The sequence below is a fragment of the Molossus molossus genome, unplaced genomic scaffold (genome assembly GCF_014108415.1).
Source record: "Molossus molossus isolate mMolMol1 unplaced genomic scaffold, mMolMol1.p scaffold_m16_p_23, whole genome shotgun sequence".
NCBI classification, from domain to species: domain Eukaryota; kingdom Metazoa; phylum Chordata; class Mammalia; order Chiroptera; family Molossidae; genus Molossus; species Molossus molossus.
Window position 1 is genome coordinate 3,497,669 of NW_023425359.1, and position 16,101 is coordinate 3,513,769.

Below are 16,101 nucleotides of genomic sequence, written 5' to 3' on the forward strand. Positions count from 1 at the left end.
GTTATCTTACTGTCTTTCGCATACTCTCTTCTGCTTTTAGAACATTAAAATGACCTAATATTCTTAGTCATGTCTCAAATATTTTCTTAACTTACAAATATTTTTCAGTTTAGTTCATCCTGCTCTGATGCTCAGATTGTATAGTGCCCCCCCCAGTGGTCATAAGGTTCCACTGCGCTTCTCTCCTCTCAGTCAGAGCGAGCTCTGGGAAACATGGCATTTTCTCCTTGGCCGTTCTGTTTGCGTGTTTCTTAATTAGGCCAAATTCAACATGTCTGATGGGTTTAGTAGCTCCTGGCTAAACCTCACTGGACACTAATATAATAAGCTCTATGTTGACACCATAATTCAAACAAAATATTTATTTTCAATTATTTTTTTCTGGAATCCCAGGAACAGTTGTGTTTCACGAAATCCCAGCATCCCACACAGTTCACTCCCATGCGTGTTTTATGAGCTTAGCTGGGGCCTGAGCGCTGTTTGTTTTGATGCTGATGCGATGGTCTTACTTACATCAGATCCTTTGTATCTGGGATCACCCAGGCAGTTTTTGAAATTTTTTAATTTTTACAATTTTTTAATAAAATTTATAATTTAATGAATGTTTTTATCATTATTGATTTTTTAAAATGTAAGTAATTTCTGGAATTTGTAAATCTAAAAAGAATGTTTTTAGTATTTCTCACCAGAAGAGGTAAACTAGAACCCTAGACATTGGCCTAAATTTTTAATCAGTCAGTTATGCTTGTTATTCTTATTAGATTTTGAAAAGAGATTGACTTTTTAAAAATTGATTTTAGAGAAGGAGGAAGGGAGAGGAGAGAGAGAGAGAGAGAAACCGATAGACTGGGGGTTTGGACACACAACTTAGGTATGTGCCCTGACTGGGAATCAAACCCAAGACCATCTAGTGCTCAGGACAACCTTCCAACCAACTGAGCCACTGGCTGGGGCTAAAACAAATCAACTTTTATTTTAGCAACTTAAGTGTGGGTTTTGTGAAGAAACGTATGACTCTAAAGTAACTCTCTGATATGGGAGGCATGATAAAAATTCCATATTTAAGACCTTGTTTTTCTCCTCTCTCTCGGGGGTAGGAAATGAAGCCTGTCCCTTGAAGCATGCCCTTTAATTTACCACGTCCCACGGGGCATTGCTTCAGAGCGTGTTTGCATCTCCACTCAGAGTGTTTGAATGGAGCGAGCCCAGCTTCTCTGCTGTGTGCCTGCAGAGGCTGGGGCACTTGGTAGCACAGCGCCTGTGTGTTCATGTGTACTTGCCCCCTCGAGGCAAGTGGCAGTGTTTCTTGGAACATGAGCAGCACTGGTGAGGGGAGAGTCCTGCGTGCGTCCTTCCTGCCCTGTATAGAGAGGACCCCAGAAGCTCTGTACTTGGTCCTGTTATACAGGTGGCATGTCTCTTCCAGATGATTTCCCATTGCTGTTCTGTGTTCTCATCTGGACATTCTCTTAGGAGGTGGAAACCACCCTTTGCTGGTACCGTATGACACGCTGACAGCCAAAGAGAAAGCCAAGGACAGGGAGAAAGCACAGGACATCCTCAAGTTCCTACAGATCAACGGATATGCTGTTTCCAGGTATAAGCAACATGCTCTAGTTCCTCATCTTATTGCAGGGCTGAGTATTTCTATATCCCCATCAGGTTCATTAAGGTCAAAAATGCATTCAGCGGCCAGTTTAAACCTTGGAGCTACTGTTTAGTGTGCTCAGATGCACACGTCAGAACGACAGAGCCCTCACCTGTGTGCACAGTTCCTTAAAGCAGGTCAGCTGCTACCTCCAATAAATCCCAGCAGCCTCCAGGCAAAACCTAGGCAACAATGACGCTGCGTCTCTACAGGTAGCACTGCATTGCACAGTGGTAGAACTGTTGTACAGCTTCATGTCAAAGTACTCCAAGTATTCCTTATAAATTGAACCTCATTTTTGTCCTTAGCTACAAAATTAGATAATCTTCTAAATTTATATATGTAATATATATAAAACCTGTTAAATATGTATACCTTCTGATGGTCTTCGTGGATGTTGGTTTCCATATTTCATCTTGTTCTTCCAGAGGATTCAAGGACCTGGAATTGGACACACCTTCTATTGAGAAGCGATTTGCCTACAGTTTCCTTCAGCAGCTCATCCGCTATGTGGATGAAGCCCATCAGTATATTTTGGAGTTTGGTGGGTACCCTGGTCCTTCTGCGGACAGCCCAGTTGTTATTGGCGCTCACAGCATCAGGGTGCTGAACAGCACAGACTCCTCTGTGGCTTATTCCCGGATTGCATACACACTTGCCATCCATCCCGGTCCTGACCAGAGTCTCACACTCTATAGGCAAACATGTTCTAGGGGTGGGTGTGTTTTGAGAACTTAAAAACATCTTATATAACATTCTGCTCTCCTTATAAAGTTCATTGGCATTGATTTTTCACTTTGAAAGATATACTGGACAGACATCAAAACTTAAGGTACAGTCCAATCTTTCGAAATCAATTTGCTTTGCCCTTAAAAAACTAAGAACTCAGTGGATTCCTGGCATTTCTAGATGCTGTGCTGTAAAAGCCACGAGTTTCGCCTGTGTGGAAACACGCGTTCATGCTGCGGTTTCCGCGACAGAGCACGCTGTCATCCTGTCTGAGGGAAGCGGAGGTTCCGGCCTCCAGGCCGCCGGCCACCTGAGCATGAAAAGATACCTGCATTTCACAGCTGAGGTTCAGAACAGCGCGGCCACCCAGCGCCTCTCACTTCTGTGTTTAGTGACTGTCACCAGCCAGTTGGATTAGCTTTCAGGTTGTCCATCACTCACACCTGCCTGTCAGGTCACCTTCCAGCTGCCGGTGGTGAAGGTGTAGAGTCGCGTTCGTCCCTCTGGGGGAACGTGTGCTCTTCCGGTGGTGATTTTTAAGTTTTCCTTTTCACTCTTTTCTTTTTCTTTCTTTCTTCCCATTCTTTGTTTTCAACGCATTTCATCAGGGCCCACAGTCCTGGATCCCTTAGCAACAGACGTCATCAGCCAGCCTCTCCGAGGTGCTGTGCCCGTCTCCTTAGGATCCAGCGTTTGGGGCGCAGCATTCGATGGAAAGTGCATAGGAGCCCAGCTCTCGTACTTTCTTATTCCTGGCCTCCTGTATCCCAAGGGTGATTAGAGATTTTCCAGTGGATCATTATTCTTTTTTTTAAAATTATTTAAAAAGTATTTTAAAAATGTTAGTTACAGTTGACAGACAATATTATATTAGTTTCAAGTGCACCGCATAGTGGTTAGACACGCACATACCTTACAAAGTGGTCTCCCGTAAGCCTCGTGCCCGGGGGCTGGATTAATGGAGCCAACGAGACAAGCTGTACCCGTGGCCCACGTTCCAGGGACTTTCCTGGGAGCCGCGCCGGGGAGAATTGTGTGGGAGCCTGTCAGAGGAGCACGTGGGCGGGATGCCTCACCTTCCCTATTCTGCGCGAACTCTGGGGTCACTGCCGGTGCAGCTTCTCTAGCGCCCGCTCCGCGCACCCGCCACCTTGTGGCCTTGACCACACGCAGGCGCGTCCGTTCTCAGACATCGACTGACGGCAGAGGCAGGGACATGCGGTGCCTTTTCCTGATTCTGTTATATCATAAATCCTCTTCCCTCCAAATCTTTTTCACATTTCGCACATACACACTTTTTCTAAAATGTATAATGAAAGGAGAGATACTTCCAGTTTAACTCCTTGAAGTATTATCCGATTTGGCTATGTGCAAATTCTGCCTCGACAGACTGGATGTGAGAAAGCCCTATTTGGATCCAGGTATTTTGTGTGACGTGCCCGAGAGATTCAGAGCAAGGCGACAGCAGCAATGAAGTCAGCGAGTCTTAGAGCCTTTGTTTCTGTTGCCTACTCATGGGAAGAGTGCTGAGATATTTCAGGACATACCTAAAGTCCCTAAAAATGATCCTGCATGTGTGTCTGAGATTTAATAATGTATATCTAAAATGGTTTTGATTTCGATTTGCAAAATAACTTTTTCGAGCAAGTTAGTTTGCTTCTTAAAAATATGGAAGCTCTGCTTATAAATTCTGCTGAAACCTATGTAACCCTGAAGTGTTTAGCTCAGCGATAGGTTCTGCCTGTCCTCATGGTTACTATAGTTTATTATTACCTCGTCTGTGTTCATGAAGCGTCCCTGCACGCAGGAGGTAAGGAAGGCCACCTTCTCAGCTCGCTGCTTTCGGTCAGTCAGTTGTGAACCGTGAAGTCATTTTCTGAACCCTGGGGGAGCACTCGGGGGTTCTGGCTTCGCTCATGGAAGTGGCTCAGGCTGAATCCCTGTGCTCAGCCCATGCGGGACTCCCTGCTGAGCGGGCCCTTCCCATGTTCTGCCCAGTTCTGCCCAGTTCTCCCTGCCTGCCCGGGGGATGCCAGGGCTGTGCGGGCGTCTGTGCTCAGACCACAGGCCGGGCTCTGCTCAGCAGCTTTAGAATTTGAATTTGGCGATTTGTTGAAATTCTTTTTCCTTTATTACCCTGCCAAAGTCAGCCTTTATGTTTTCGGTTGGCTTTCTGTGCTCGGTTCGGTGGGCCGGCACATTCCGCAGAGTTCTGGACGTGGCGGTGGGGTGAGCGCCGGGCCCTGGGGGATGGCAGCCGTTCCTGAAACTCTCTCCTGTCTGCAGATGGCGGCAGCAGAAGCAAAGGACAGCGTTTCGCTCACGAACAGGAAATCAAGTTCTTTGCTAAAGTACAGTATCCAGTCTGTCTTGTTTTGCTTCAGTCTGTTTGCTGATGACACCTACCTTTAGCCCTTCGCCTCTGTCCCTAACTGTGACTTCTCAAGCCCATCATGCTTTGCACCAGCAGCTGCGTGGCCGTGGGTGGTCTGCCTGCCTCAGTCCACAGAGCTCTCTTTCTGGCTTTATCATGTGACATGGAGGAAAAGTATCCGTTTCCTAATATTTGCATGCTGATATGGCTTAACACTTTTAGATGAGCATTTCTTTATGAAGAGGAGCAGCTGGCCTGTGAGCGGTGCAGGAGGGGGCCTGGGCAGTCATCTTCACTGGGCCTCCGTCCTCCTCGCCCCGCGGGGGAAGCTGAGGCGCACACAGTCACTCACTGTGTATGCGTTGTTCGTATTCGTTCCATTTGTTTTATTTTTATTTCTGTTTTATTTTTTGTTCATCCTCACTCGAGGATATTTTTTCCATTGGTTTTTAGAGATAGTGGAAAGGGGGGAGGGAAGAAGGGGGGCAGAGAGACACCCACACATTGGTTGGTTGCCTGCCCTGACCAGGGCTGGAGACCCAAGCTGCAACCCAGGTACATACCCTTGGCCAGGATCAAACCTGCGACCCGTTGGTGCGTGGACTGATGCTCTAACCACTAAGCAACACCGGCCAGGGCAGTATTCATTCCATTTGACACTATGTATCAAGAACTTGCTATCTGCCTGGAGAATTTCTTACTTCCTCTCAGCCAATAGGGAAGGTTGTGGAGTTGGTTGCAAAGGTTCCGTGTTGGTTTATTGGCTCAGTGTTTACATTGTGCCTGGTCGGCCAGGTGTCAGACCGTGCCCTGGACAGTTCCAGCCGTGGACGTAGAATGCCTGATGTGGCTTGATTTCCGCTAACTCCGTGATTCATTCATTCACATATTTATCGAGTACCTCGTATATGCCGATCTCTAAGTTCAGGCAATGTCACGACTTTCTAGGAAGATCACCAAAACTTTCCTGTTCCTATCGTAGATAAATGTGCTATACCACATTGTAGGGGAAAAAATGTAGGTAGGTAGATTTGAGTCTAAATACTGGTAATGCCAGTTATTCTTACATTTTTCACTTATTTGTTCAACAAGCATGTGTCCCACGCCCAGCAGACCCAGTGCCCGCGGCCGGCGGGAAATGGCACAAGGTAGTGGCCACAGAGGGCAGGAAGGGGCCGCGGTGGGAAACAGACGCAGAGATGCCTGTCGTTCCCTTGTGCCCCGTAGACTCGTAGGGAGAGAGACTAATCCCAAATCACAGAGGAAGGTAGAACTGCGGATGGTGTTACAAGCTCAGAGAATACGGAGGTTTGGTCTGAGGAGTGAGCAAGGGCCTATCTGATGAGGGGCCCGAGCTGGGCCTGCAGGAGGTGTGAGGGAAGAGCGTTCGACAGGGCACGGCATGTCAGAGCCCCGTGGTGTGAGGGACAGGGCGGCCAGCGGGGCTCCACAGGAAATGGGACACGGGCTTTGACAGCGGCCGGGTCAGAAGGACGTTGTGGCTGGGAAGTGGCTGTGGGACTTGGAGTAACGCCCTTTCTACCTCTCAGTTCATCACCTGCAGGGAGGGGGTGATGGACCCACTACCCAGAGCAGTCACAGGAGGAGTATCATGACGGATGTCAGCTGCAGTCCTCACATGTGGGGGACTCCATGTGGCAGTCATTGTCTGGGACCGGACTGATTTGTACAAATTATTAAGAATATTTCATTTTGTTCTTACTGGTTTTGTTCAGTGGTTAGAGCATTGGCCCACGGATCAAAGAATCATGGGTTTGATTCTGGTCAAGGGCACGAGCCTCAGATGCAGTTCGATCCCTGGCCCTGGTTGGGGTTGTGCGGGAGGCAGCCAGTCGATGTGTCCCTCTCACAGCAATGTCTCTTTCTCCCTTGCACTCTGTCTGAAACTAAATGGAAAAATATCTTCGGATGAGGATTTAAAAAAAAAGAATATTTCATTTTGCTAAAATTCTAAAAATAATTCCGAACAGCGAAGTCAGTGTGTTCCCCATAATCACTCCCCACACAAAGGATGTGGAAGCCCAGGGCGAGGTGTGGGAGCCGCTCTCGCGCATGTGCTGCTGTGGCCGTGGACGTGGGGTGCTGCATGGGCACTGCTGCTCCAGAGCCTCGCGCTTCACCCCAAGTTCCACCTGTCTTCTTTTCCTTCCTTGCAGGTGGTTCTGCCTTTAATTGATCAGTATTTCAAAAACCATCGCTTGTACTTCTTGTCTGCAGCGAGCAGACCGCTGTGCTCTGGAGGACATGCCTCAAACAAGGAGAAAGAAATGGTGACGAGGTAAACAGCTTGATGCAGAGCCTGTGGTCTGAGTGTGTGTCCCGGGAAGGAGCGCCCGGCCCTGAGCGGTGCACACAGCGCACACCGGCTGCCAGCCTGTCCCCTGCGAGCAGACGCCGGGAGGGTGGTGTCGCAGGGTATCCCTGTGACCTACACAGTGAGACTTCTGATGCTCCTGCTCAGTGGAATGCCGAGCAGAAGGAGTAAAATACCCCACACAATTCACAGGTGGAGGCTGGAGGGGCTCCCTGTATTGGGATGTTGAAGAGATGGTGCTTTAACATTAATTTATTAAAATGCCTTCAAATCTCATACTTTTGCCAACCTTAAGTTTTTAGGAGGGCAAAACCCCCTTTATAGAAATGATCATTTTAAATATTTTTTAAAAAATGTCAAGTCTTGGAAGAACATAAAATAAGAATATAGCCTTTCTGAACATTTCCCCTTGGCCGACTCTAGGTGGCGTGTTAGCAGAGCTTTCTCATTTTTGTTTAAATCTAAGTATTCGTCAGCTTTATTTGTGATTGTTCTGGGGTTCAAGTTCGATTCCTCAGAGTTCTCCCGGGACGGGCATGCGGGAGAAGCACGCACTGAGCAGGCTCTTCCCTACTGCTGCCTGGGCAGGAGTCCGTGCCAAGCGTTCAGACTGTGCTTGAAAAACTGTCCTACAAAAGTGAGTACCGGGCACGGAGCAGACACAGGCTTTGCCCGGACTGGACGTGAGGGCGTGCGGAGGGCGCTGCGGGACCGGCCTACTGGATGGGGTGGGATGGACCGAACACCGGAGGGTGCACGTGGGGTTCCGCTTATGTGGACTGGGACTGGGGACCGGATGGAGTTTTACGTTCATCTCTTTACGCAGATACATTGTCTATTTACAACTAGAAGTAGCCAGTCATGTGACATAGGATTAAAGGAGCATTAAAATGTCCCCAAACTTTGTCAGACAAGAGCTGTCCTGTGAAGTTGATAAAACTGGTTGTAGTTAAGATAACAAGGAGTTCCTCCCTGTGGACGGTGAGTGTGCCCAGGCCACCAAGTGCCCCTTGACCTCCCGCCACCAGGGCCACTGCGAAGTGTCCTGTGCTCCCTGGGCCCTGTCAGCCTGTGGGACACAAAGTCCGTTTCCAGAGGACACTGGTCACCGAGCTGCCACTCCGTCACACAAGAGGACATGCGATCAGGACGCAGGAAAAATACAAAGAAGATTATACACATTTCGCTTCTCCCCTCTCTGTACTGTGGTCTTTGCCTGCGTTTAGTTGTCATTACGACTAAGAACTGTTTACTGACCAGACATAACTCGTTTTTCGTTGCTGGCTGAGTCCCCAAACAGAACCCGAGCAGCATCACCGTTCTGGTAATTTGGGGGAGATTCAGGTCATGTAGATTCATAATGGAATGTTGTCCTTGCTCTTAACTTCCAGGATAAGGTATCTCCTTTCTTCCTTCTTTTAAATTTTGAATTAAATTTTTCACTTCGTTAATTAGTACTAAGAGGCTGTCAGAGCTTCTTCCCTGGGAGAAGGATCAGGCCGGGCTCCTGGCAGGAGCAGTGGGGGGTGGTGGTGGCTGTCACAGCAGTGCCACCCCCAGGGGGGAGCCCTCGGGCTTACCGTGCAGAGCTCCCGAAAGTCTGCTCCGGACGGGGTGCTGTCCCCCTCTGGGCCGGCAGCAGCACAGCCCCTGGCGTGATGAACTCCGAAGCGTGTCTGAGCGGCGCATACGCAGGGAGCTCACCATATAATAAGTGTGACGGGTGGAGGGCGCATGTGCCCAGTGCTGGCGTATGGAGGGCACAGTGTGAATGGAGAGGGGCTGGGTGTGGAAGACACGCAGAGAAGACCGGCCAGACCTGGCGAGGCCAGAGGCAGGCGCGTGGTACTGGTGTCAGGGTGTCAGGGCTGCGCACTGGGGTGTCACGAGCAGCCCCGAGGAATTTCAGAATTCCTAGTTTCGAGAAGAGGCTCAATTTGGTGAGGTATTTATTGACTATTAACAGGCCATTCAGCTCGAGATGGACAGCAGAAAGTTGGAAATACGTGTTTGGAGGAGAGGTCAGAGCAAGGAATGACTTATTCGGGGATTATCTTTCCTCCTGAAATGCTGGGAGCTCAGGGAGTAGAGGGAGCTAAAGGAAAATAGAGGGAGAAGCAAAAAGGTCTGAATCCCCGAAGCTGGAGAATTATTGCAGGGGAGGGTTTGAAAGGTGGGTCTTTGAAGAACACAGAGAACAATTAGGGGGGAAAGGGGAGAGTCCTGCTGTAGTGTAAGAACCCGAGTTCCCAGGTTTGATGGTCAGCGACGCCCCCACTGCGAGCCCTCCAGGTGGGGGCGCCAGAGGTGTGCCTTGGGAATGATAGGCCGAGAGCAGTGGCCAGGCAGGGAGTGGGCAGTGGGCAAGTGTGGAGGCTGAGGAAGACCCCATGCCTTGTACATTCTCTCGGTGTTAGTCATGAGGGGACAGGGAGAAAGGGGCTACAGTGTTACGGGAATATTTTTAGAGGAACTGTAGGCCAGAGCTCATAACAGTCAAACTGTAATCTGGACAGAACTCACACCCTGAACGTGGACAGCACGGGTGAACCCAGCTTTCTGTATATCAGTGTTTCTCACTGGTGGCACATCGGTTACTGTTAGGAGCAGCTGATACTGTAAGACGTGATTTCTCTGATAGGTTCTCATACACTGAGTGTAACCCAGCGGAACAGGACATGGGGCAGTTCTGTTGAACATCACAGCGAAACATCCTAGGTCTGGCTCAGCGGGCAGCACAGTCCTTGCCCTGTAAGTGCAGCATCATCACAGAAGGTTTCACCTGGATGCCAGGGAGTACCCACTAGTGAGGTGGAAGATCTCGCAGGACAGGTCCAAACGTGCACAGTTCTGAGGAAGCCGCTCTCCTTAAGCCGCGGCAGAGCCTTGGACAGTGAACAGGATGAAGCTCGGTGGATGGGGCACCAGAGAAAGGTGCTCTTGTTTTGGTGTCTTTTGTTGAAATAATGTAGCCCAGGGGGCTAATGTCATTATAATCTTATATCTACTTGAGTAGGTCGTTGTTTTAAAAACGGTCAGCATTGAAGAGATTGCCTAGGACCTCAGGGTCACTTAGATGTTTGTAGATGAATGTTTCCTTGGAAGAGATACACTATGGCCTGTGCAATTAATTTCCATCAATAAATGATTCCACGTTGCTATTGAAGTGAGAGATGATGGCCGACACTTTCTGCAGAGGAGGTCAGCATCACAAATGTGATTTTCTGTCTCCTTTCTGCCATCCTGTCATGAACAGTGGCCTCGTTTCATTCCATAGCAGCCTGTCCCCCACGCCGGTGAGGGTGTGTCTGCACATTGCTGGCCACGGGAGAGCTGGGCCGGAGAGGAAGGGGCATTCGGGATACAGCGCTTGCTGTGCTCGGGAAAGGCAGGCTGAGTGGGGGGTGCCATTTGCACCCCTGTCCGAGGTGAGAGCTTCGGTGAGTTCTGGCTGTGTGGAGATGACGCTCCCTGAGATGTGAAGATAGTCAGTTACAACATGGGAGTTAAATGTACAGACAGATTCAGAAATGGCCTCGGAGAGGCTGGGAGGGGCCCTCGCTCAGTTTGCCCTGGGAGTGACAGAGAGCACTGGGCATTAGAAAGGCTTCTTGGAGTAAAACCTGCCCGGAGCGGGGTCCCGAGGGATGGGTAGGAGGGAGGACAGCCTGGAAGTGATGGAGGGTTTTCCTAACGAGGGGCCTGCAGGGGGCCACCAGACAAGAGCAGGCATTGCCCAGGTGCTGGGGTCTGACCTGAGTTGGTGCACACCTGTGCTGGCATTGCGAATGGAGGCCACCCTGTCTGTGACCGCCCGTTGCTGGTGGGCAGGGACTGCTCTGCAGGAGAGGAGAAACATATACGTTCAACTCAGGCATTGGCATTAAGAGCTCAAGTTATCACCTCGGTGATGTTTTCTCTCTGAGTGATCGTCAGTTGTTAAATCTGTCTCCACTTCGGGTGTTTGACTCGCTGGATGCTTGGGTGGGAATGCAGGTCAGGGTTAGGAAGCAGAGAAGTTCAAATCATGAAACACACTGACACGTGACATAATGTTTTATGTCCCAAGCACCCATGCTTCTGCTGTTAAATAATCTCCATAACAAATACAAATTCTAGAATTTCTGCAGTACTTTAAAATTCAATCTTTTCCTTGTGGTTTTTCAGTTGTTACATTTTTGTGGGGTTCATACAGATTGCTTTTATATTAATTAGCTTTGCTTTCAATTTTTTTTGTGTGTGTCTTATAATATGTGCTTTTTTAACCATGTTTGTTAAAGATACGCACTCAAAGACTCTTTCTTTAATACCTTTACTCCACTTCCTGCTCAGAGGATTGGTACTTTCTGCGTGACATCGTGTTGCTTTTTCCGGCTCATATAGCAGCTGTTTATTTTTCTTTTTTCTTCTTTTTAAAATTTTATTTAAATTTCTCCCTGTCTTTTCTACCTTCCCTCCCCCTCTCCCCTTTCTCTTTTGTTTTTCTTTCATCTTCAGCCTGTTCTGCAAACTTGGAGTTCTTGTCAGGCATAGGATTTCGCTGTTTGGTAAGGAGACCTGAACCCACACCAGCATGGCGCACGTGTTTCCTTTGCGTCGGGCGTGGTGTGCTGCGCTGCATGGCACGCGTGGGCATGGCTGCATGTGCTCGTCCCGGCCGAGGCAGGTGTTCACGAGTAGCGTTACCTGTGGTGAAATGGGAGAGTGTGACCTTGTACTCGTCCAAAGTACCTTTGAAAATGGAAGGTCACACGATGAGAGAGCTGAACGGAGCTGGCACTTCTGCCCACTTCCCTTCCGAGGAGAGGGGGGCTGGCACCTGAGTGGTGCTGTTATCTCCAAGGTCAGATGGCCAGCTGGTGGAACTCAGGCTGCGACCGCACCCACGTACCATGCTCTTGACCGCAGCCTGGCATGCCGACCGCGTTTCAGAGTGGGGGCCTCAGAGAGGAGACAGGGAAGCCAAGATTTCACTTAGCAGAAGCGACTTCTCTAGACCGCTCACCCTATAGGCAGTTCTTGTTGGTTTCTGAGTTCGTGTAGCTGAAGTCCACGCTCCAGCATGCGCTCCCCACGGGTGTCCTTGTGTGGGGCTGTCGGCCCCGCAGCAGCTGACAGCATCAAGTGGGGCCTTCCCTGCCTCCGCTGTTATAAGCAGACAGAGCAAATGTGAGCTCCGTAGGTTTCGAGACAGCGTTAGGGTACTTTCAGCAATAAGACGTTTAGTGTACTGAAAACAGTGCTATAAGTTTAATTCCATTTCCAGGAAAAATTAAGGATTAAATCAGTTCTATAAAAGGCACAGTGAATAAACTGAGGAATAGGTTTATGTGTGTATAAATATATATGTATATATGTACATATATAAATGAACATGCATAATTTATAAGTTCCAAACATTAAATTTTTTTGAGAAATGATAGTTTCTGATAATTACTTGTTGTTGTATTTGGTTTGCACTGTTATTATATCCAATATCTGGTATTCCTAAATGTAGTACTTCAAAGTTATGTTCAGCCCTGGCCGGTGTGACTCAATGGTTAGAGCACTGGCCCGTGCACGGAAGGGTTGTGGGTTCAAGTTCTGGACAAGGGCACATGATGGGGTTGCAGGTTGATCTTTGGCCCTGGTCGGGGTGCAAGAGGGAAGCAACCAAGCGATCTCTCTCTCACATCGATGTTTCTCTCTCTCTCCTCTTTCCTCCCTCCCTTCCACTCTCTAAAAGTGAATAGAAAACATATCCTTGTATGAGGATTAACAAAAGAAAGTTACATTTCATATAGATTACATTATAGTCAGGTGACTTTTCACATTAATGTTTCAGTTGTCCAAAATTAATGTGGGGATATCTTTTTTTAAAAATTGATTTTAGAGAGACAGGAAGGGGGTAGGGGGGAGAGAAACACTGATTTGTTGTTCCACTTATTTGTGCATTTATTGGTTGATTCCTGTACGTTTCTAGACCTGGGAGCGAACCTACAGTCTTGGTGTACAGGGACGACTCTAATCAGCTGAGTCACCCGGCCAGGGTGGAAATTAATCTTTGGAATAGTTTTCAGTTGACTGACTTTTGTTTGACTTCTTTTCAACATGGAAAAATTTCTATGAAAAAGTTCAGACAGAATGTTCAATTACTTTTTTTTTTTTCAAACCTCACCCGAGGACACTTTTCCATTTATCTTCAGATAGAGTGGGAGAGAGGGAGGGAGAGAGAGAGAGAAACATCGATGCAGGAGAGGCACATCAATTGGCTGCCTCCTGCATGACCCCGACTGAGGCTGGGGACCGAACCACAACCCAGGTACGTGCCCTTGGCCAGAATGGAACCTGTGACTCTTCTGTCTGCGGGCCGACGCTCTAACTGCTGAGCAAACTGCCAGGGCTGTTCATGTACTCTTTAACCTTCTCATAATAACAGCAGATTCCAACACCCTCCATTTGTCTTCAGGGAGTGTGATCCCCTATATAGCTTGATAGGGACCCCGTTTCTCAGCTATACTTTTTTAAAATTCTCACCCAAGGATATGTTCAGAGTGAGCAGGGGAAGGAAGGAGGGAGGGAGGGAGGGAGGGAGGGAGGGAGAGAGAGAGAGAGAGAGAGAGAGAGAGAGAGAGAGAGAAATGTTGATGAGAGAGAGACACATCGATTGGTCACCTCCCACACGACTCCTACCAGGACCAGGGATTGAACCGCAACTGAGGTATGTACCCTTGACTGGCCTCGAACCCAGGACTGACTGCTGAGCCACTGGCCAGGGCTGCCAGGGGTTAATTTTGACTGTTCTTTAACCTTCTTCTCTTCTTTTCATCATGCATGTTAGGAGAGAGAACTGGACTTGAACATTTTTTCCATCTATGTGTGATTTTGATATTTCCTTTAGGCATTGCATTTTAACTCCCTTAGCATTTAGTTTTAAAATTTTTAACAGGAACTTTTTGGGGAGCTACTATGTATCTTTTCTTTAACATCATATTTTTGTGAATTCTTTATGTTATTCTAGTGTTTGTTACGATTGTTTCAAATCCGCTTTCGTACTTCCTTGCAAAGTAACACACACTTCAAGAGGCCTCTGTTAATCGAACATACTCCACTGCAGACATGTCCAGTTATTAGAATCTTTATGTCTAAGACATGTAAACTTTATTTTTTCTCCTTGGAAATATATTCATAACAAGAGGCACTTTATTTTTAATCTGTGTTTGTTTCTTAAATAGCTATTGAAAGCTTTTCTGTTTATTTATTTATTTTTGACACCAAGTTATTAACCCTAATACTTGTGAGCTCCATTGTGGTCCAAGAAACACTGTGTGATTAGCATGCTTGAGATGGAAAATGTTTTAGGTAACTTTGGCATAGCTGAGTATTCATCACACCCTCTCTTTAGTCCTTGGAGTTACAGAATTTTACTCTGTACATGATAACTTCATGGCAAAGCAACTGCAGGTCTCCTTCTACTTTTTAAACTTTATTTTTATTGTTGACACTATTGCTGATGCCCCCCTTACCCTTGCACACACTTGCCCTTCTCCATAAGACACTTAAACTTTAGGCGATAAAGTTATAACCTGGCTTCAGATGCTAACGTGTCCTGGAGAGAACAGTGTGGGCTTTGCATTGGAAAACCCAGGTGCAAGTCCTATGTGTGTAATTAAACCAATCGAATGATTTGGACGGGGACTTGTCATCTCTGAAGCTTTGGTTTTCTATTTTTGAACCAGGTTACAATAACTAGTCTGCTAATCCTAGACTCTGTGGCACGCATCAGTCTAACATTGGGTGATGAATGTCCAAGTCCTGTGTAAACTGTGACCTTAGAACTTCCACCTGTAGGGTGTTTCTAGACAGAACCAAAAGTTGAGGTTAACAAAGAAATTCTGAGCTTTGTGTCTGTGAGCAAAGGTAAACTGTAGAAAGAGACACGTTAACCTGAGACGTGTTCGGAAAGTGCTGTTGAGACAAAGGCGGGCTCTCCGGTAAACCAAGGACAGGACTCTCGCCTGGCGCCGGCCCTGTGGTGAGCCCTTCGATGAGTAGTGGAGGAACAGGGATCCAGCTGGATGCCAAACTGTAGTCAGATCTGCAAGCCTCTCCTTAGTTGAAAGATTTTTCTGAACTGTAGAGGGAGGAATCCCAAAACTTGTACTTAGTGCAGTTGCCTGTATCTTTTCTTGTTTGTTAATCCTCACCCGAGGACACTTTGCCATCGATTTTTAGAGAGTGGAAGAGGGGGAGGGAGAGAGAGAGAGAGATATCCATGTGAGAGAGAAACACTGATTGGTTGCCTCCTGCATGTGCCCTGAATAAGCCTGGGGACTGAACCTGAAACCCAGGTATGTGCCCTTGACTGGCAGCCGAACCCGTGACCCTTTGGTATGAGGGCCCATGCTCTATTCACTGAGCCACACCAGCCAGGCCAGTGTGTATCTTTCATTTTTTTTCAATCCTTACCCAAGGACATTTTTTATTTCTATTTATCTTCAGATAGAGTGGGGGGAAGGGAGAAAGAGGGGGAGAGAGAGAGACATTGATGTGAGAGGGACACATTGACTGCTTGCCTCCCGTATGACCCCAACCAGGGCTGGGGATGAACTGTGCCCTTGACTAGAATTGAACCTGTGACTCATTGGTCTGAGGGCCAATGCTCTAACCACTGAGCAACCAGCCAGGGCTTGTGTATCTTTAATACAAATATTTCCTACCCTTTGAAGCACACTCTCTGAGGATTAAAGAGATTAATAGTGTTTATATGCCTCAGATATTCCTTTTGAGTTGTTTAAACCACTCATTTTATATTAAAATAAGGTTTTAAAAAGGAGAACAAGCCTTTTATTCTCCACAGAACAGTAGTTCTCTTGTATCCACTAAGATTATCAGAAAAATAATGAAAAGATAGATTTTGTTTCAATGAGGCTTGCCTCTTGCATTCTAAGGTGCTCGCTGGCGACTGAGTCTTTGCACTTGTGCTTTGGAAAACCCGTAGCCATGGCCAGGGCCCGGCAATCCACGGTCCCGTTT

At 47.6% G+C, this 16,101-nt stretch overlaps 1 protein-coding gene across 1 annotated transcript in view; it reads left to right on the forward strand.

Annotated features, from left to right (window-relative positions):
• RYR2 (ryanodine receptor 2) overlaps positions 1-16,101 on the forward strand; it is a 450,374-nt gene that overhangs the window by 308,348 nt on the left and 125,925 nt on the right. The window contains exons 60-64 of the mRNA XM_036277752.1: positions 1,474-1,597; positions 2,077-2,192; positions 4,664-4,728; positions 6,929-7,050; positions 11,584-11,633. Of these exons, the coding sequence (XP_036133645.1) occupies positions 1,474-1,597; positions 2,077-2,192; positions 4,664-4,728; positions 6,929-7,050; positions 11,584-11,633 (477 nt within the window). The remainder of the gene's footprint in view (positions 1-1,473; positions 1,598-2,076; positions 2,193-4,663; positions 4,729-6,928; positions 7,051-11,583; positions 11,634-16,101) is intronic.